The sequence below is a fragment of the Bubalus kerabau genome, chromosome 17 (genome assembly GCF_029407905.1).
Source record: "Bubalus kerabau isolate K-KA32 ecotype Philippines breed swamp buffalo chromosome 17, PCC_UOA_SB_1v2, whole genome shotgun sequence".
Lineage (NCBI taxonomy): Eukaryota > Metazoa > Chordata > Mammalia > Artiodactyla > Bovidae > Bubalus > Bubalus kerabau.
This window is the reverse complement of record NC_073640.1, coordinates 46,698,748-46,721,366: the sequence shown is the minus strand read 5'-3', so window position 1 is coordinate 46,721,366 and position 22,619 is coordinate 46,698,748. Positions and strand designations below refer to the sequence as shown.

The window sequence follows — 22,619 nt, the reverse complement described above, 5'->3', positions numbered from 1 at the left end:
ACAATATTATTTCTGTTTTATGTCTTGGTCCTTCGGCCATGAGGCATGTGTGATCTTAGCTCCTTGACCAGGGATTGAACCTATACCTCCTGCGTTAGAAGACAAAGTCTTAACCACTGGACCACCGGGGAAGTCCCCCTCAACCATTTCCCTCAACCATTTTAATGTCCCTTTCATTCGTGTAAAAAACTCATACTCCCCTTTGACATTTCTGGTAAATGACAGCAGCTTACTACGTGCCCCATACTGTTCTGACATATTCTGCTCCCTGTTCCAGCAACTATCACAACTAAACAAATCAAAGCCACTGTAATACCATATATAATTTCTCAGGCTGAGCTGTTCCTGGCTTCCCAGGTTCTGGAGAACTACGGGCCAAGCCACAGAGATACTTAAAAAATGTTTACTGAGTCAAAAACAAAAAACCCGTTAAAATGTGGAACAATCTAACATAAGGATGCCAAGGAGGCAAATGGTCAGACACCCCTCCTGAACTACCAACCACCCACCCAAACCTATGAGCTTGGGGCTCTGGTGGGTGTTAAAGAACCATGTGTCCAAAGCTGTAAAAAAGCTCACAGAGACGGGACTGTCTGGAAAGGCATGGAGAGTTCTCCCCAGGATCGACATGCTCCCAGCTTTTCTCCCTTCCGGTTGGCACAAGCAAGGAGCCCAGGGAGCACTGCCCATAGCAGCTAATGTGCTCCATGGCTGCCAGGAGGAGTCGGGACCAGGAGCTGCTATGGCTCTTTGAAACTTTCTATAAATTACATTGCCCCTAGGGTTGTATCAATTTTTTTCTCCTACCAGCTTCTAATATAATTCTTCCTTAATGGAAATAACCACGCACTTAAAGCTTAGATTTAAAAGATTAGCAGTTAGGGACTTCTCTAGTGGTCCAAGAATCCCTAGTGGTTAAGAATCTGCCTTACAATGCAGGGGACAGGAGTTTGATCCCTGGTCGGGGAACTAAGATCCCACATGCTATGGAGCAACTAAGCCCAGACCAGAACTACTAAAGCCCATGCACCACAATGAATGATCCTGTGTGCCACAACTAAGACCTGATGCAGCTGAATAGATAAATATATATATTAGGGGAAAAAAAACTCTTAAAAAAAAAAAGATTAGCAGTTAGATGTTTTGGACACAGTGTGGCTACTGACTGACATTTCCAATGTAGAATGTTTCCCTGGACCATTAATAGTCACCAAGCTGTTGCCTCAGTTAACATAATTTATTTATCTTTTCAGTTGTTAATATAATAACTGAGATTACACAGCAGCAGATATTTTAAACATTAAACCAGCAAGGAAAAAAAAAAAACCTTACTTTCTTGGAAGATAAAGGTTTAGAAGCCAAGGAAAAGCCATCCAAAATTTTGCCAACGTAGCGAAGGTCTTTCTCTGATTCTACAAAATGATGCAATTTGATTAGTTCCAGAGGCAAAGAAGATTAGAATAAGACAAAAGACCTCAGTTTTTTATCTCCAAGATCATAAAACACTATATGTCACTGCTATCAGTAAAAGGGAGGAAAGAATGGCCTGTAAAGCCCTCACACCTCTGTTGACTCAGTGACCAGCAGTCCAGAGCATACCGCCCCTTGCAGATTAGGCTGCCCGTGGCACCTCCATCAATACTGTCTAGAAAAAGTACCTGAGGCCCTAAGCTAAGGGGCACCAGAGAATATACTCTATGGAGTAAAAGATCTCAAAACCATCAAGAGAACAATTATGGATAAAAAATAAAAATAACTTTGAAAGGGTCATGGAGAACCATGGGGCGACAAACTTCCCAGTTTCTTTAGCAACCATCCAAATAAGGCACGGAAGGCAGTACAGCCAGGTCAGCCTGTAATCTAATTGTGGGACTTTCGTCTTCTTCTCAATTGAAATTCAAACAAGAGACAAAGATCACTAATTCAGGATAGGACTAAGGCCCTCTGACTTGCAGCTAGGGATGGTTTTATTGGTCTCAGAGACAACCCCTTTGATTCTCAAGGACTGTCTGCACTTAGAGGTTACGCTGAAAATCCATATGCATGAACTGCATTTTCTGTAGCCAAAAGCCCCTGCTACATGACCACCAGTACTTACACAAGCTGGGTGTTGAACCCTGAAGCAGGCATGGCTACGTGCTGTGTAGGTGGTGCTGAGGTTTTAAACCATTTATGACGCAGCACTGGCCAGTAATTACCCTCCCCTATGGTCTCATTCTTTGTACTTCAGCTGACTTAGAATGTTTGTACCAGCTTCTGGAAATCCCTAAAATCCTGTAGGGAGATATAGGACTAATTTTACATTCTCAGAATTTTGTATTCTTTTAAAACCCAGCAATTTCACTTTTATGAATTTGTTCTGAAGAAATAAATAAACGTCTATACACAGAGAGCCGTGAGACTATTACAGCCCTATTGATCAAGAAAATAACAACAATTTAAAAATCAGCTATGGAGGCTGGCTACATATAGACTCACTCGGTGAAAAACCGTAAGGTCAGAACTGTAGATGGTGTGACCCTAAGGGGAAGGGAGGGGACTGTGGCAGAGAGGTAATAAGGGGAGGGTGAGGAGCTTAGAGGGAGGCACCAACCCAGGCTTGATGCGGAGAGGAGGGGGATTTAAGGCAAAGGTGCCATACAAAGAAAGAGCCAAAGAGTTGGTGGAGAAGGCAGATTTAAATATGTATTTATTATAGATTAATAATTACTATAAGAGTTGGACATGACTGAGCGACTTCACTTTCACTTTTCACTTTCATGCATTGGAGAAGGAAATGGCAACCCACTCCAGTGTTCTTGCCTGGAGAATCCCAGGGACAGGGGAGCCTGGTGGGCTGCCGTCTATGGGGTCACACAGAGTCAGACACGACTGAAGTGACTTAGCATAGCATAGCATATAAATAGTATGTTAACATATATATATAACAATATATATTAATGTTGATATAGCTAGTATTGGGGTTGGCCACAAAGTTTGTTTAGGTTTTTCCATAGACATTATGGAAAATCCCAAATGAATATTTGGTCAACTATAAGGAATAACTAGCATATGACAATACAAGTTATAATATTAACTAATATGTTATATTATAACGTTAATATTATATGTCTTCTTTTCAGTTAAAAAACCAATACATAGTCTTGGGAGAAGAATCTGAAAATACAGGTGAGCAAAAGGAAGAAAATAAAAGCAGCCTAGTTCCCACTCGGATGTGACATCTACTAACGTCTGGCTACACACCCAGCCAGCACCTTGTATAAAACCCTATTTGTTGGGCTTCCCTGATAGCTCAGTTGGTAAAGAATCTGCCTGCAATGCAGGAGACCCCGGTTCAATTCCTGGGTTGGGAAGATCTCCTGAATCAAGGGAAAGGCTACCCACTTCAGTATTCTGGCCTAGAGAACTCCATGGACTGTAGTCCACGGGGTCCTAAAGAGTCGGACACGACTGAGCGACTTTCACTTTTTTAGTGGTGACGAGGACAGAGGTCACTCACACACGCATAGTGCTGGGTCTCCACGGGACAGGTGAGTCACTGCCACACTCACTGCCCAGAGGCACAGAGAGGCAGAGCAGCCTGCCTCAGGTCACAGCCGGTTACTGCGGAGAGCCAGGACTGGAGCCCAGAAGTCTGTCTTCAGAGTCCGTGCTCACAGCCATCAAGCAAACTACTTCTGAAGACTATTTTTGCACCTGCTCTTTTCTCTTCTGGAAATGTAAAATTGGCATTATTTGGGGGAGTGATGCTTAGATTATTGAGATATATTTTATAAGTGTTAGATCAAGCTTGACCTGACTATAGCTAAAAATGTCTAAATGGATTGTTTTATTTAGACTCTCATCTTACTTTAAGTGGTTGTTATAGGAGGTGTTATTTATTCACCATTTATTCTTTGGGGGAGGTACTATGCCAAACCTGTGATGCCATTTAATCCTTACAATGGCCTCAGAGTGGATTTTACCCTCACTTTACAAATGGTTATAAGACTCATGCAACTGGGCAGAAGAGAGCTGTGATTCAAATTTAGGTCTGATTGAGGAGAGAGCCAGGATTCAAATACAATTCTGACTGGATTCAAATCCCATGTCATTAAAACCTACTGACTCCTCCCTACACCTTCTCTGGAAAGAAAAACTGAAATCCTACTTAGATCCATAGAGTCTGAATCACTATAGACTCTGACTTGAAATTCCAGGTGTACAGAGAGAAGTCCATCTCTGAGCCCAACAAGAGCCCCTAAGAGCCAGATACACAAGTGAAGAGATGGGCTGGGCACCAATCTCCATCTTGCTGCAGGCTCTCTGGACGGACCACCTGGTCCCCACACCTGGCTTCCTGACCGGTTTCTTGAGTTGGCCTCCTTTGGCCACCTGCCCAGTTCCTTGAGCTGGGAGTGCTACCCTCTGACCAAGTGTCAGCTCTGACTTGCAACATGAGCCAGCACCTGTCCACATACTTGCTCCTTTCCTGACTCAGGCCCCTTCCTCCTCCCCACTTGACCTTGCCTTGACAGTTGGCTTTGGCCTTGAACAGGTCTAAATCCCACTTCTGTCTTACTTCCCACAGTGGGCCTGTCTTCTCCCCACTGAGTTTCTCACTCTGCATCTTTGACCAATGACTTCCTGCTCCACAGAGGCTGATCCTCCAGTATCGATTGTGCAATCCCTTCTTCCTGAGGTCCTGACACTTGGCCCTACCATCAGCTGTGGGCCCATGGAATTACCTTTCTGACTTTTATACTGCCTGGGTGCTGTCCAGCCATACAGTCCGTCCCCGGGCTCCTCATCCTTCAAAACAGTATCATACTTGGATAGAGTTTCTGTGGCATAGATATCGTCATCTTCCTCTTCCAGGGCACCTACACCAAAAGCCTTTAAAAACAGAATTTCACACTGAGCAATTTCAGGTTTTTAGTGTATGCCTGCATTGAAGGATGAAGCTACTATAAGGATATGACTGATCAGACCACATTAGCATTTGGAGATCACCAAGACGGAAGCGAATGGCAGCCCCAGATTAACACATGGATCCCGGTCTTTTGGAAAACAATGACCAGAGGGGAATGTCCCGCCTCCTGTGCTGCAACTATCCTCCAGGCTCAGCAGCAGCCCTGGTCGGGGTCCCAGTGCAGGAAGAGAAGTGGAGAACAAACCCAAGCAGCAGTGCAGCAGGGGAAATGAGACCTCCAAAAGGAAAAAGGAAGAATGTTCATCTACTGAGGCCAGGGTTGGTCACCAGGGTCTAAAGACCACTGCTACTCAAAAGGCTGCCAAAGGAACTCCTAATCTTTGTAGGAAATGGCCAAGAACAAGTATCACTTTGTGATTAAAGGATTGGGTAAAAAAACAAAACAAAACAAAACATGTATAGGAAAGAAAAGGATCTCTGAGTCGATTTGAGAGAACAGGCAATCAGGAAAAGCTCTCCATCTCCTCAAAGGTCAAAACCAAGTCTACCAAGTAAACCCTACACCCAAGTTCCTGACTTAGGACTTGCAGCACTGGGAAAGAGTCAGAGAGGTAGTAAAATGTGGACCTGAATTTGGAAAGGCAAACTGTGATTCAACTATTAATTAAATCAAAGAGGTAAGTGTGGTTTTCTGCTCAGCCCAGCAGGGGTATGGGAAAGCAGGTCTCACACCTAGAAATGTGTAAACTCCACCAAGAACATTAGGTCACAGGATGATGTATTCAAATCAGGAGGGTATGTTTTAAATATCTTCAGACAAGCTCTTAAGGAAAATACAAACCCTTTAAGATCTTCATTTAGTCAATCAATAATGAGTGCTCACTATGGGACAAGGGCTTCGAAGGTGGCACTAGTGATAAAGAACCCACCTGCCAATGTAGGAGACATAAGAGGTGTGGGTTCAGTCCCTGGGTTGGGAAGACCCCCTGGAGGAGGGCATGGCAACCCACTCTGGTATTCTTGTCTGGAGAATCCCATGGACAGAAGAGCTTGGTGGGCTATAGTCCATGGAGTCGCAAAGGATTGGACATGACTGAGGCAACCTTGCAAAGCATTCACATGCATGCTGCTGTATGACAATCCTTCTTCTTTGTCAATGATTCCCTGTCTATAAAACAGAAAACACTTTTACCTGGCCTGAAATTCCCAATTTTCTTCCTTTATTCACACCAATGTCTCCAAGAAGATTGCCGGTCTCTTCGGGTCCCCCACTAAAAAGATTAAAATGTTCTCCTGAGGTTCCAAACAGCGCTTGGTGAGGATCCAGGCCCTTGTAAGCCAGTCCGTGTACATTATCTTTGGGTGTGAAATCCACGGGTGTGACATCCTTGGGTGCAAAGGTCACATTTTCTGGCAAGTAGTCATCATCTTCATCCTATTTTCAGCGTTTAAAAAGTGGAATGCAGGTGAGTCACTGCTTGGCGTAAAGCCTGTAAAATACCATTTTCAAATGCCATGATTCATCCCCAGACAACAGTAATCATACTTTCGTTTCTGCTGTCACAGATCACTAAATCAAGTCCCAAACAAGTGACACTAACACAAACAACTCCATACTTTGTAACCTTTTTTTTTAAGTTGAAGTACAGTTGATTTACAATGTTATGTTAGTTCCAGGTATACAATAAAGTGATTCAGTTTAATAACATATATCGTTTTCAGATTTCTTTTGCATTATAGATTATTTCAAGATATTGAATACTGTTCCCTGTGCTATACAGTAGGTCCTTATTGTGAGCAACTAAGCACGCGCACACACACACAGTGTATATATTTTCATCTCAAACTCCCAATTTCTCTCTCCCCCTTGGCCCCATCACTCTCTCCTTTGCTAACCATAAGCTTGTTTTCTGTATCTGTGAGCCTATTTCTGACAAACAATTCCACTTTAAGAACCTGAACAGACTGGGGGCATCAGTGGGGCTGGCATGCTGCTGAATGCATTATCTGGCATAATGAGGACAGTTTTAGGGTATGGGTATTTCCCTGTAATAGGATAGGACTGATTTCTAAAATTTTCTGACCTTAAATTTCACATTTGTAAAATAACAGGTGCTAGTGTGCCAAACTGAAGGTCAATCGTTCTATACAATACCTCAGATCCTTCAGAGCCTCCAGGGGGTAATGCACAACCATAGATTTTTACTCCAGGATCTATCAAAGAGATTTCAAATGCATTAGCCAGGCGTGACTAGAAATATAGAAAGCTGATTCACTGACACACTTCAGAGGAAGATGGCTGAGTCTGTAAGAGGTGCTCCAGCTTTAGAGTCGGGCACTCGTCACTCGGGTATTCCACTAGCTCCTGCCCCACCTGCACTCTAGCGACAATGCACACAGTGACGAACCACTACTGCCCAGAACCACAGGGGACCGGAAAGGAAGCCCTGCTTCCTCCAAGAGTTCACAGTCTGGCTGGGGAGACCACGGGACAGGAATAAACAGAAAATAACCATGGTAAGCTCCAACACTGTTCTGGTAAAGATAGGAAACAAGAACTTTCCTAGGCTGCTGGTGGGAATGTAAAATACTACAATCCTGCCAGAAAGTTATCCCGCATTACAGGCGAAAAACCTTAAAATATGTGCACATCACTTGACCCAGCAATCTTATTGCTAGAAACAGATAGTCATCAAAAATGTATGCTGTAGGGGACTTCCCTGGTGGCCCAATGGCTAAGATTCCACACTCCCAATGCAGGGGGCCTGGGTTCAATCCCTGGTCATGACATTAGATAATACACACCGTAACTAAGAGTTCATAGGCCCCAACTAAAGATCCCACATGCTGCAATGAAGAACAAATATCCCGAGTGCCGTGGCTAAGACCCAGCACAGCCAAATAAATAAATACATAATTTTGAAAAAAAAAAAAAAAAAAAAGTCTGCATGGCACAACTAAGAGTTTGCATGCCACAACTGAGGCAGCAAGGATCAAAGATCCCACGTGCCACAATTGGGACCTGGCAAAGCCAAGTAAATATTTTTTAAAAGTATGCTGCAGAATTAATAGTAATCAATATACATACCAGGTTTCTGTCGGCGTGGTCTTCTCTTTACTCGAGGACCAATTCCTTGTCCTTCCTTCCAACCCATTTTTCTTAGCAATTCAAAACCAACAGATAATCTAGGATATCAAGGTACCAACAATGAACTTTTTAAAACACCAAGGAACAGCAGGAAACAAGCAACTCATGTATGTGCCATGCCTGAGCCCTTCTCCCATCCCTGTTGCCTGAGTCCTTCTCCCATCCCTGTTAGGACTGCATGGCCCTGCTGTTCTCACCACAGCTGACTGAACTTGGGGAAGTCCATCAGATGCCCCCTCTCCCAGGGCTTTGGGACGGGCACACAGATGCCAAGCATGTGGCCTGGGAAGCCATGATGGTCTGAGGCTGCCAAATCAGGCCACATGCCCAGGAGCAGAACAAGGAGGTATGCAGAATGGGAGGGTAGAATGAGGAGAGAGCCCTTAAAATTGTGAGGCAGGGGGTCAGAGGAAAGCCGCACCAGCTCCTAATAGCTCTGCAGCCTCCAGTAACACAGCCAGTGGCTAGAGTTCTAGAGTATGCCATGTAGTAACAGCACAAGGTCCTTTTAGCAAAACCCCCTTTTGTACTCGAGCTAGGCTAAGAGGGCTTCTCCTACTTGCAGCCAAATTAACCTTAATTAAGATTCAGTTCAGTTCAGTCACTCAGTCGTGTCCGACTCTTTGAGACACCATGAATCGCAGCACGCCAGGCCTCCCTGTCCATCACCAACCCCCGGAGTTCATGCAGACACATGTCCATCGAGTCAGTGATGCCATCCAGCCATCTCATCCTCTGTCGTCCCCTTCTCCTCCTGCCCCCAAATCCCTCCCAGCATCAGGGTCTTTTCCAATGAGTCAACTCTTCGCATGAGATGGCCAAAGTACTGGAGTTTCAGCTTTAGCATCATTCCTTCCAAAGAATTCCCAGGGCTGATCTCCTTCAGAATGGACTGGCTGGATCTCCTTGCAGTCCAAGGGACTCTCATGCAAAATGCCAGGCTGGATAAATCACAAGCTGGAATCAAGATTGCCAGGAGAAATATCAACAGCCTCAGACATGCAGATGATACCACATTAATGGCAGAAAGTGAAAAGGAACTAAAGAGCCTCTTGATGAGGGTGAAAGAGGAGAGTGAATAAGCTGGCTTAAAATTCAACATTCAAAAAATGAAGATCATGGTGGCCAGTCCTATCACCTCATGGCAGATAGATGGGGAAAATGTGAAAACAGTCTCAGATTTCATTTTCTTGGGATCCAAAATCAATGCGGATGGTGACTGCAGCCATGAAATTAAAAGATGCTTGCTCCTTGAAAGAAAAGCTATGACCAATCTAGACAGTGTATTTAAAAGAGCCATCAAAAAAAAATAAATAAATAAAAATTATTTAAAAATCATGTATGGATGTGAGTGCTGGACAATAAAGAAGGCTGAGCACCAAAAAATTGATGCTTTCAAACTATGGCGCTGGAGAAGACTCTTGAGAGTCCCTTGGATAGCAAGGAAATCAAACCAGTCAATCCTAAGGGAAATCAATCCTGAATATTCTTTGGAAGGACTGGTGCTAAAGCTGAAGCTCCAATACTTTGGCCGCATGATACAAAGAGCCAACTCACTGGAAAAGATTGAGGGCAAGAGGAGAAGGTGGGTAACAGAGGATGAGGTGGCTGGAAGGCATCACTGACTCAATGGATGTGAGTTTGAGCAAACTCAGGGAGATAGTGAAGGACAGGGAAGCCTGGCGTGTTGCAGTTCATGGGGTTGCAAAGGGTCGGACATGACTGAGCGACTAAACAACAAGATTCTAATACATAGGCAAGGCAGTGATGCCAAGATCAGAGAAGTCAGAATTAAATTCTTCTAGGGATGTCCCTGGTGGTCCAGCAGCTAGGACTCTGAGCTCCCGATGCAGGGGACTGGTTTCCAACCCTGGTTAGGGAACGAGATCACACATGCCACAACCAAAGATCCCACAGTGAGTGTGTGAAAGTCACCCAGTCGTGTCCTACTCTTTGCGACCCCATGGACTATGCTGTCCATGGCATTCTCCAGGCCAGAATACTGGAGTGGGTAGCCTTTCCCTTCTCCAGGGGATTTTCTCAACCCAGGGATCGAACCCAGGTCTCCTGCATTGCAGGGGGATTCTCTACCAGCTGATCCCACAAGCTGCAACTAAAAGAGCCTGCATGTCAAGATCAAGGGTCCTGGAAGCCTCAACCAAGACCCACTGCAGCCACATAAATGGATTAATTACAAAAAAATCCTTCTTACTTCGCTGGTGTTATCAGGTCATCAAGCAAAGTGGCTCCAGGAATAGGGGCAGTAGCCGCTGCTAACTGCCGGGCCTTTTCTCGTATCCGATCTTTGGTTTTAGAAGCAAAATCATCTGTGGTAACGATCGATTTGGGTGCTATCCCAAATTCACTAAGATCCTTAAAAAAAAAAGACAAACAGAATTACTCACATTATTTGGAAAGTAATTGAGTATGATACATCACATGGCTTTATTTCTCTGAAAAAAAAAAATGTTAAAACTATGAAACTGAGTTAAGGATCAGCAGAGAAGCTGATTTTCACAGTAATTTTGGATAAGTTAAGGCCAGCGGCCAACAACAAAGTTGCTTGACGGTGGCTGCTCAGTGAAGCCACTACAGGCAATGCCACGCTAGGAAGACAGGAAGTAAGGGCTGTATTGTTTGTTCTTCTTGGACAATATCTCAAAGGTCAGTGTGAAGAGGGTAATTTTAGAGTCGCAGTCAGCAAGTATTCAGGAGCACCTCTGTGCCAAGCTTAGTGTTAGGAGCTTTTGCATTTACTGAAGCAGTTACCGTCGGCAGCCTGTCCAACAACCAAGGCCCTTTCCTCTTTCCCCACAGCACCCTGAGGCTGCCCAGGCACCAGCCTTGCTCTGAGCCACCGTGCACTTCAGGATTGGTGTCTCTGGTGGGGTATGGAGGGTTCAGGAGGGGGGCAGTGGTTCATGTCTTATCGAAGCCAGGCATTCTGATCCCATTTTCCCTGCCAGGGACTGCTTTAAGAATGGGTGTAAAAGAATTCACCAGGGCAGATGTGAGGGAAAACCACCAGATGGTTTCTTTGCTGTCAAGAAAAGATTCCAAGAAGAAAGTCCTCCTTCCGCTGGGTAACGTCATCACAAATGTGCCACCTCGAACTACCACAGCCACCTCACAACGGCAAAGAGAGCTCGTGTAAGGACAAGCTGACGTGCAGAAGACTACTAAGAACCTGGGACCCTGCTGACATCCAGACTTGTTTCATTAGATAGGCTTCCTCATAGATTATGCAGGTCAAACAGGAAAAGGGCCACCCCTGGCCTTTCACCTGCAGCCTAAAGCATGCCCATATAAGCACTTTACTTAATCTTTATCACAAATGAACCCATGAATAGGTTTTAAAGAACAGGTTTAATTTTACAAGAAAACAGAGCCCAACCTTTGGGCTGCAGGACCACTTTAGAACCCCCCACTGTTTACCCTAAGAAGCTGGCGGTCATGGTCGCTTTAATGAGACACGCAAATGCCTGCATGGGACTTCCTTTCACTTCTTTCTCCAGTCATTTACTCCTCCTTAAACAGCAGTATGGCATCACCAACTCAATGGACATGAGTTTGGGTGAACTCTGGGAGTTGGTGATAGACAGGGAGGCCTGGTATGCTGCGGTTCATGGGTCACAAAGAGTCGGACACAACTGAGCGACTAAACTGAACTGAACTGAAACAGCAGTATGTGTTTTAAGAGTCGCAGTGGAAGGCTATGGACTCAGCTCAGCAGACGTTGCACTTTTGGGGCAATTGGGGCATTTTCAAGTAAATTTGCCAATATATGACCTTCTGCTTACACTCTTGACTTTAGAAACTGGCACCAGCCTGTTCAGGCACTACACCAATGAACAAGAATCCATTCACATACAGGGCACTATAAAGTCCAAATACCAAAAAGATAAAATCTTACAAAGAGGAGATCATACACTGGACTTTCTAGGAAGAGAGAAGGTGCTACAGCAACCACCCACCCACATCCCACTGGCAAAGTGCTGGTTATAGTTCTGCACACCCACCTCTTCATCCATAAAATCTTCGGGACCAAGAACAGACTTGTCTGCTCTGTTCTGTCGTGAAGACACGAAGGAAGAGGGTGTCCATCCTTGAAAGAAAAGAGTTTAGAACATTATAATCATAGATGGTATTTTGGTTTATGACTAAATAACACACATGGAATTGAAACCTCCAATAACTACAAATTCTCAGTGACTTCTCAGCTCACTGCTTACATAGACACAATTAGGCCACATAAACTGATTAATTTCCAAGTGCCCTGTGGTCAGAACTTAGGGGATACAGTGAGAAATTCTTCTTTCCCCAGAAGAATTTGCAACCAAGAGAAATCAAATTATACATTGAAACTTAAATAGTGGGTTGGACACGACTGAGTGACTAAACTGAACTGAGACGATTGAACAGAGAGAACTCCAAGGACTTAGAGGAAGATGGAGCCACAACACAGCAGGAGTCTGGGTTCCTGAGCCAGCAATTCAAAAGGAGGCTCCCAGAAGAATCATCAGAGTGAGAATACACACTCCCTTACTCTCTTACGTGCAGGAACCCTTCGTCTTTGAGTCCTCAGCTCAGAGCTCTGTGCCTGGAGCACAGCGGGATCATCAGAACACCTGATGGTTGAGTGGATGAAAAGCTGCATGGATAAACAGAGTTCAGGCCCTCAGCCTTTGGAATGGGAGCACTGATTCCAAGATCCTAGACTACCAGGGAACTAACCCTAGAGAGTATCAAACAGTGAGAACTCACACAAAGGAAACCACTTGAATACAAGAGCCGGCACCACCCAACCACCAGTAGTACCCTGTGCAGGATGCCTCATCTAAGCAACAAACAAAACAAAAATACAAACCCAATCATCAGCAGACAGGATTACCACCTCCCTCAGCCTTGGCCATCAGACAAAAAACAAACAAAAACTTAGCACAAATCTCCCCTATACAAGCTTACACAAACCACTGGACCAACCGTAGGAGGGCAGAAACCAAAAGGAAGAAAGAATTCAACCTTGAAGCCTGGGAAAAGGAGACCTCAAACACAGTAAGTTTAAAAAAATAATAATGAAAAGGCAGAGAAATACTACACAAATGAAGGAACAAACTAGAAACACAGAAGTCCAAATAAATGAAGAGGAAATAGGCAAACTATCCGAAAAAGAATTCAGAATAACAACATTAAAGATGATCAAAAACCTTGAAAACGAAACAGAGAAAATGCAAGAATCAATTAACAAAGACCTAGAAGAATTAAAGAATAAACATGCAGAAACAAACAACACAATTATTGAAATTAAAAATACTCTAGAAGGAATCAATAGCAGAATATCTGAAGCAGAAGGACAAATCGGTGAGCTGGAAGATAAAATGGTGGAAATAATTTCTGAAGAACAGAATAAAGTAAAAAGAATGAAAAGAACTGAGGACAGTCTCAGAGACCTCTGCAACAATATCAAACACACCAACATTCGAATTACAGGGGTCCCAGAAGAAGAAGAGGAAAAGAAAGGGTATGAGAAAAATTTCAAAGAGATTATAGTTGAAAAATTTCCCAACATGGAAAAGGAAAGAGTCAATCAAGTCCAAGAAGCACAAAGAGTCCCTTACAGGATAAACCCAAGGAGGAACACACCAAGACACATACTAATCAAACTAACAAAGACTAAACACAAAGAAAGAATATTAAAACCAGCAAGGGAGAAGCAACAAGTAACATACAAGGGATACCCATACTCTTAACAGCTGATCTTTCAGCAGAAACTCTGCAGGCTAGAAGGGAATGGCAGGATATTTTTAAAGTACTGAAAGGGAAAAATCTACCACCAAGATTACTGTACCTGGCAAGGATCTCATTCAAAATTGATGGAGAAATAAAAAGCTTTTCAGACAAGCAGAAGTTAAGAGAACTCAGTACCACCAAACCAGCTTTACAACAAATGTTAAACGGACTTATAAAGTCAAGAAATACAAGAGAAGAAAAAAGATCTACAAAATCAACCCCAAACAATTAAGAAAATGGCAATCAGAACATATATATCAATAATTACTTTCAATGTAAATGGATTAAAAGCTCCAACCAAAAGACACAGACTGGCTGAATGGATACAAAAACAGGACCCATATATATGCTGTCTATAAGAAACCCACTTCAGACCTCAAGACACATATAGACTGAAAGTGAGAGGATAGAAAAATATATTCCATGCAAATGAGAAGCAAAGAAAGCTGGAGTAGCAATCCTCATATCAGACAAAATAGACCTTAAAATAAAGAAGATTACAAGAGATAAGGAAGGACACTAAATAAATAATGATCAAGGGATCCAAGAGGAAAACATAACAATTGTAAATATCTATGCACCCAACATAGAAGCACCTCAGTACAAAAGACAAACACTAATAGACATAAAAGGAGAAACTGACAGTAACACAATAATAGTAGGAGACTTTAACACCCCACTCACACCAATGGGCAGATCATCAAAACAGAAAATTAATAAGGAAACACAAGTCTTAAATGATACATTAGATGAGATGGATCTCATTGATATCTTCAGGACATTCCATTCAAATGCAGAAGAATACACCTTCTTCTCAAGTGCATATGGAACATTTTCCAGGAGACATCATCACATCGTGGGTCACAAATCAAACCTCAGTAAGTTTAAGAAAAGTGAAATCCTATCAAGCATCTTCTCCAACCACAACGCTATGAGACTAGGTATCAATTACAAGAAAAAAACTGTAAGAAACACAAACACGTGGAGATCAAACAACACGTTTCTAAGGAACCAGCAGGCTACTGAAGAAATCAAAAGGGAAATCAAAAAATTTCTAGAAACAAATGACAATGAAGACACGACAACTCAAAACCTATAGGATGCAGGAAAAGCAGTTCTAAGAGGAAAGGTCATAGTAAAACAATCCTACCTCGAGAAACAAGAAAAACATCAAATAGACAACCTAACTTTACACCTAAAACAACTGGAAAAAGAAGAACAAAAAAAACCCAAAATTAGTAGAAGGAAAGAAATCATAAAGGTCAAAGCAAAAATAAATTTCAAAGAAATGAAAGAAACAATAGTAAAGATTAATAAAACTAAAAGCTGATTCTTTGAGATGATAAACAAAATTGACGAACCTTTAGCCAGACTCATCAAGAAAAAAAGAGAGAAGAATCATATCAACAAAATTAGAAATGAAAAAGGAGAGGTTACAACAGACAATGCAGAAATACAAAGTATTATCAGAGACTACTATGAACAACAATATGGCAATAAAATGGATAGCCTGGAAGAAATGGACAGATTCTTAGAAAAGGTCAATCTTCCAAGACCGAACCAGGAGGAAATAAAAATTATGAACAACACAATTACAAGCACTAAAATTGAAGCTGTGATCAAAAATCTCCCAAAAAACAAAAGCCCGGGACCAGATGGCTTCACAGGAGAATTCTATCAAACATTTATAGAAAAGCTGATGCCTATCCTTCTAAAACTCTTTCAAAAGATTGCAGAGTAAGGAACACTTCCAAACTCATTCTACAAGGCCACCATCACCCTGATACCAAAATCAGACAAATACAACACAATAAAAGAAAAGTACAGGCCAATATCACTGATAAACACAGATGCAAAAATCCTCAACAAAATTGTAGCAAACTGAATTCAGCAACACATCAAAACGCTCATACACCATGATCAATTTGGGTTTATTCCAGGAATGCAAGGATTCTTCAATATACACAAATCAATCAGTGTGACACACCATACTAACAAAGTGAAAGATAAAAACCATGTGATCATCTCAATAGATGCAGAAAAAGCCTTTGACAAAATTCAGCACCCATTTATGATTAAAACTCTTCAAAAAATGGGCATAGAAGGAACCTATCTCAACATAGTAAAGGCCATATATGATAAGCCCACAGCAAACATTATACTCAATGGTGAAAAACTGAAAGCATTCCCCCTAAGATCAGGAACAAGACAAGGGTGTCCACTTTCACCACTATTATTCAACGTAGTTCTGGAAGTCCTAGCTACAGCAATCAGAGAAGAAAAAGAAATAAAAGGAATCCAGATCGGAAAAGAAGTAAAGCTCTCACTGTTTGCAGATGACACGATGCTGTACACAGAAAACCCTAAAGATAGTATCAGAAAATTACTAGAGCTAATCAGTGAATTTAGCAAAGTTGCAGGATACAAAATCAATACACAGAAATCACTTGCATTTCTATATACTAACAATGAAAAATCAGAAAGCAAAATTAAGGAATCAATCCCATTTACCATTTCAACAAAAAGAATTAAATATCTAGGAATAAACTTGCCTAAGGAGACAAAAGAATTGTACACAGAAAATTATAAGACACTGATGAAAGAAATCAAAGACAACATAAACAGAGAGATATTCCATGTTCCTGGATAGGAAGAATCAATATTGTGAAAATGACTATACTACTAAATGCAATCTACAGATTCAGTGTGATCCCTATCAAACTACCAATGGCATTTTTCACAGGACTAGAACAAAAAATTTCACAATTCATAAGGAAATACAAAAGACCTCAAATAGCCAAAGCAGTCTTGAGAAAGAAGAATGGAGCTGGAGGAATCAACCTTCCTGACTATTATACTACAACCTTCCTGATTATACTACAAAGCTACAGTCATTAACGCAGTATGGTACTGGCACAAAAACAGAAATCTAGACCAAGAGAACAAGATAGAAAGCCCAGAAATAAACCCATGCACCCATGGGTACCTTATTTTTGACAAAGAAGGCAAGAATATACAATGGAACAAAGGCAGCCTTTTCAATAAATGGTCCTGGGAAAACTGGACAGCTACGTGTAAAAGAATGAAATTAGAACACTTCCTAACACCATACACAAAGATAAACTCAAAATGGATTAAAGACCTAAATATAAGACCTGAAACGATAAAACTCTTACAGGAAAACATAGGCAGAACACTCGATGACATAAATCAAAGCAAGATCCTCTATGACCCACCTCCTAGAGTAATGGAAATAAAAACCAAAGTAAACGAGTGGGACCTGATTAAACTTAAAAGCTTTTGCACAGCAAAGGAAACTATAAGCAAGGTGAAAAGACAATCCTCTGAATGGGAGAAAATAATAGCAAATGAAACAACAGACAAAGGATAAATTTCCAACATATACAAGCAGCTCATACAACTCAATGCCAGAAAAACAACCCAATCTAAAAGTGGGAAAAAGACCTAAACAGACATTTCTCCAAAGAAGACAAACAGATGGCTGACAAACACATGAAAAGATGCTCAACATTGCTCATTATTAGAGAAATGCAAATCAAAACCACAATGAGATATCACCTCACACCAGTCAGAATGGCCATCATCAAAAAGTCTACAAACAATAAATGCTTGAGAGGGTGTGAAGAAAAGGGAAAGCTTTTGCACTGCTGGTGGGAATGTAAACTGATACAGTCACTATGGAAGACGGTATGGAGATTCCTTAAAATACTAGGAATAAAACCACCATATGACCCAGCAATCCCACTCCTAGGCATATACCCTGAGGAAACCAAAATTCAAAAAGACACATATACCCCCATTGTTCATTGCGGCACTATTTACAGTAGCCAGAACATGGAGGCAACCTAGATGTCCATCGACAGATGAATGGATAAAGAAGTTGTGGTACATATACACAATGGAGTATTACTCAGCCATAAAAACGAATGCATTTGAGTCAGTTCTGATGAGGTGGATGAACCTAGAACCTATTATACAGAGTGAAGTGAGTCAGAAAGAGAAAGAGAAAAAATCGTATTCTAATGCAAATATATGGAATCTAGAGAAATGACACTGAAGAATTTATTTACAGGGCAGCAATGGAGAAACAAACATAGAGAAAAGACTTATGGACATGGGGAGAGGGGAGGAGAGGGTGAGATGTATGGAGAGAGTAACATGGAAACTTACATTACCATACATAAAATAGATAGCCAACAGGAATTTGCTGTATGGCTCAGGAAACTCAAACAGGGGCTCTGCGTCAACCTAGAGGGGTGGGATGGGGCGGGAGATGGGAGGGAGGTTCAAAAGGGAGGGGATATATGTATACCTATGGCTTATTCATGTTGAGGTCTGACAGAAAACAACAAAATTCTGTAAAGCAATTATCCTTCAATAAAAAAATAAATTAAAAAAAAAAGAAAGTTAAACAGTGAAAGGAACCCAACTAGATCTGAGAAGAAAGATGTAAGATCACCTTAAAAGGAAGGACATCTCTGAGACCACCAGGATAGCAAAATACACTAATATATCAAGGGGCTTCCCTGGTGGCTCAGCAGTAAAGAATCTGCCTGCAATTCAGGAGCCGCAGGAGACACGGGTACGATCCCTGGGTTGGGAAGATCCCCTGGAGGAAAACATGGCAACCCACTCTGGTATTCTTGCCTGGAGAATTGTGTGGACAGAGGAGCCAGGCAGGCTACAGTCCATTGGGTTGCAAAGAGTCAGACACGACTGAAGCAACTTAACACACACACACTAACATATCAAAGAAACACTACGTCAGGTGCACTAGTCAGCCATGAAAGGATGCGACCTGGTTAGTCTAAGGGTGGGTTTCCCTGGTGGCTCAGACAGTAAAGAATCCGCCGGCAGTGCAGGAGACCTGGGCTCAATCCCTGGGTTGGGGAGATCCCTTGGAGGGGGAAATGGCAACCCACTCCAGCATTCTTGCCTGGAGAATCCCATGGACAGAGGAGCCTGGCGGGGTACAGTCCATGGGATCGCAAAGAGTCAGACACGACCAAGCAACCTAGCACAGCACAGTCTAAGGTCAGCAATGGCCATCCATACCAGGCCCCCAACTCCATCAAATTCCCGAGTCCTATAACTAACATCCCTGTTCCCCACTCATGGTTACCAAGCCTGTGCCGTGCCTGCAGAGAGAAATTGCACTGGAGGTCAAATTTATCCAGAACCCTCTAAGATAAACTGTTTTAATTTTCTCTCACGTCCTTTCTGACTTCCTGCCAGAGTCTTGAGGAGCTGAGGAGTATGGAGCAGACCTATACCCAGTATGTGGGCGGAGCAGGCTTCCAGGACAATTTGGGAGGAACTCCAGGAGAGTGAAGGTCAGCTCTCCCAGGGAATACACTGGGCCGGGCAGCTTCCCCATTTTGGATTCCTACAGTCTTTGCCCTGTAGCTGCACAGTGCTTGACTCTGTCACTCCCAAAGGCAAGGAGATATTCCAGTGTATTAACATATCACAGTCTATGTGTGAAGACTAATCATTTGAGCTGGTCTTACTTTTTGATTGTAATATACATACAGCCGTAATTATAACCATCAGTAGTGTGCTCGTATATTTCTTTCTTCACCAGCCCTACTGCCATTTTTAACATTTTATAAATATGCTTCTTTAATAGTGCCTTAGATATCTAATTTTGCTTTTCATAATAATAAGGCTGAACATTCTATGTAACATTTCTGGAGTAAACTGTTCAAATACTTTGATCATTTGCTCACTGAATTGATCTTTATACATTCTTGATATTGAACTTTAAACCATCTTATTTACCTAATTATTTTTCTTACCTGCTTTCTACCTTCCACTTTCTTGTATTGTTTTCCATCTTTATTTTACTATCATTGTTATGTACGAGTAATTTTTTTAAAAAATCTATGACAGATTTGGCTCATCTTGTTCTTAATAATTGCTAGGTGAGTTAACCAGTCATTTTAATTCATATTTGATATACATAAGTCATTTTCTTTCAGTTTCTCTGTTAAAACATTTTTTAAAAACATACATTAAACAGTACAGAATTTATGATGTTGCATAATGTAAAAAATTTGGTTGATTTTTCTTTTCTCCAGGTGGACAACATGTACTGACAGGTGATACTGTGGACCCCAGGGTCAAGACCTGCAGTGTCTTCACCCACAGAATAGCTGGGACACTTGCCCTCCTTAGGCACTGAGTCATGTGAGGCGATGGTGCCCTGAGTGACTGCCTGAGAGCCCTGCCCGAGGTGAGATAGAGTAGAAACCAGAAGTCACCATCATCATTTAATCACCTGGTTGCGCTGTGCTGTGCTAAGTCACTTCAGTCATGTCTGACTCTCTGCGGCCCCATGCACTGTAGCCCACCAGACTCCTCTGTCCGTGGAATTCTCCAGGCAAGAATATTGGAGTGGGTTATCACGCTCTCCTCCTGGGGATCTTCCCGACCCAGGGATTGAACCCTCCTCTCTTAGGTCTCCTGTATTGGCAGTTGGGTTCTTTACCAGTAGTGCCACCTGGGAAGTCCAATTATCTGGTTAGGATGTATCTATTTTTTTTTTAAAGTCGAACCTGCAGGTTGTAATCAATAAACAACACACAAGTTCACTCTGGAAACATCCAAAGAACACAAACGACTACAGTATACTTACTGGGTTGGCCAGTGCCTTTCCATTACACTGTACGGGAAAACCCAAACAAACTTTTCAGCTAACCCTATACTAACATGTTTTTTAAAGTTTTTTTATAGGGAGCATTGCTGGGGGTGGGGGTGAGGGGGGCAGAGGAGTGAAAATCTTATTATATTTCAATCACTTGCTTTAGCCATACAGTAGCTGTAATTAAGAAAATCCTACCTTCTTTTGAGCCAACAGTGTTGAAGTAACCAGCAGAGAAACCTCCACTAAAGGCTCCATGAAATCGTTTATACCTTCCTTTTTCATCTCTGACGGTCTGATCCTGGAGAGGAATTGGCTTCTTTGGTCTCTCACCTGAAAAAGAAAAAAAAAATTTTTTTGAATGAGAGAGAAGGCGGTGGAAGGTTATAGAGGATTTAGGGCAAAGATCACTGTTTCATTTATTTATTTTTTGGCCACGCCACACAGTTCACAGAAGTTCAGTCCCCTGACCAGGGATCCAACCCAGGTCCCCCACAGTGGAAGCACCGAGTCCTACCCACTGGACTGCCAGAGAAGTCCCAAAGATCATCTCTTAAACATAATGAATTGTTCACTTCTTGTAGTTTCAAATATAATTCACATTGCTTTCCCTAGATTTTAATAGAGTGTGTAGCTTAGAAAACAATATATTTTATCAATTAAAACAATATATTTAATATTTTATATATTTTTTCTTTTACAGTTCTAAGAAAAATTATAGATATCTCTTTTAATATTTATATTAGAAATATGTTTTAGCAAAAGTAGCCTGATTTTCCCACTAAGTTCCATTATGAAACTGAATCACACTGGGGTGAGGGTTCCAACCCATGGAGGTGAAACATGTTGGCAGTCAGGCAGGCAAGCTGCTGGAGTGGCACAGGGCATGCAGAGGGTTATGGCAGAGAGAAGCACTTCTACAACTCTTCTGGAAATTCATGGTATCCCTGAGTCCAGAATTTTCCCACTGATATTGCCCATTTTCCCCAAAGCTTAAGTTTCCTTATTTCTGGAACTCTCTTGATTCCATAGTTTTGTTGTTGTTGTTTAGTTGCTAAGTTGTGTCTGACTCTTTGCAACCCCATGGACTACAGTTACTGTTCTTTAAATTTATTCATTTTCCTACTTTGTTGGAAAGGGCTGAGTTGCTAAATCATACACACTAGTGAGTGAGTGTTAGTAGCTCAGTTGTGTTGGACTCTTTGCAACCCCATGGTAGCCCACCAGGCTCCTCTGTCCATGCGATTCTCCAGGCAAGAATCCTGGAGTGGGTAGCCACTCCCTTCTCCGGGGGATCTTCCCAACCCAGGGATCAAACCCGGGTCTCTTGCATTGCAGGAGGATTCTTCACCGTCTGAACCATCAGAGAAATATCACACAAACAAAAAAGGAATTTAAAACATTTTAGCCTTCGGGCTTCTCTGGCTGTCCAGTGGTTAAGACTCTGGGCTTCCATCACCGGGGACTCAGGTTTGATCCCCGGTTGGGGAACTAAGATCTCACATGACATATGTGTTTGTGTGCTTATGTGCTTAGTCTCTCAGTTGTGTCTAACTCTTTTTGACCCCATGGACTGTGTAGCCCACCAGGCTCTCAGTCCATGATTTTCAGCCAAAAAAACCCAAGCAAACAAAAATTTCAGCCTCACCTATGAATTCCCTATGTTTAAAGTTTCAGGTACCACAGCACAAAATACTGCCTAATTTTATCAATTCCAATGAAAACGTCGAAAATTAAAAGTAACCATCAAGTTATTTTCAAACATTCAATTCAGAAAGCAAGGTACATAGTAGTTAAGTGCTCCGAGTGGAGTCACAGCAAGCCCACCTTTACTAGCACTGCGATTCTGGTCATCTTAACCTCTCTGTGCCTCAACTTCCTCATCTGTAAAACAGAGACGACACTAATAGCAACATCTATTTCATAGAGTCGTTATGCAAATTAGATCAGAAAATGCATGTAAAGCGCTTGGTAAAAAGAGGGACACACAAATAAATATCTTTAAAGTACCAGCTTCAAAAAAAAAAAAATTAAAAAAAAAATAAAGTACCAGCTTCTATTGCTATTGGTAGTAGTCAAGGCTACAGTCTTTCCAGCAGACATGT

The 22,619-nt window shown here is 42.1% G+C and overlaps 1 protein-coding gene across 1 annotated transcript in view; it reads right to left on the bottom strand.

Moving 5' to 3' along the window:
* The window catches only part of GPATCH1 (G-patch domain containing 1), a 55,017-nt gene that overhangs the window by 26,706 nt on the left and 5,692 nt on the right, over window positions 1-22,619 (bottom strand). Inside the window, exons 2-9 of the mRNA XM_055552347.1 lie at window positions 20,713-20,847; window positions 12,080-12,165; window positions 10,273-10,433; window positions 8,001-8,098; window positions 7,068-7,126; window positions 6,105-6,347; window positions 4,728-4,875; window positions 1,333-1,412 (exon numbers count right to left, since the gene is read on the bottom strand). Of these exons, the coding sequence (XP_055408322.1) occupies window positions 1,333-1,412; window positions 4,728-4,875; window positions 6,105-6,347; window positions 7,068-7,126; window positions 8,001-8,098; window positions 10,273-10,433; window positions 12,080-12,165; window positions 20,713-20,847 (1,010 nt within the window). The remainder of the gene's footprint in view (window positions 1-1,332; window positions 1,413-4,727; window positions 4,876-6,104; window positions 6,348-7,067; window positions 7,127-8,000; window positions 8,099-10,272; window positions 10,434-12,079; window positions 12,166-20,712; window positions 20,848-22,619) is intronic.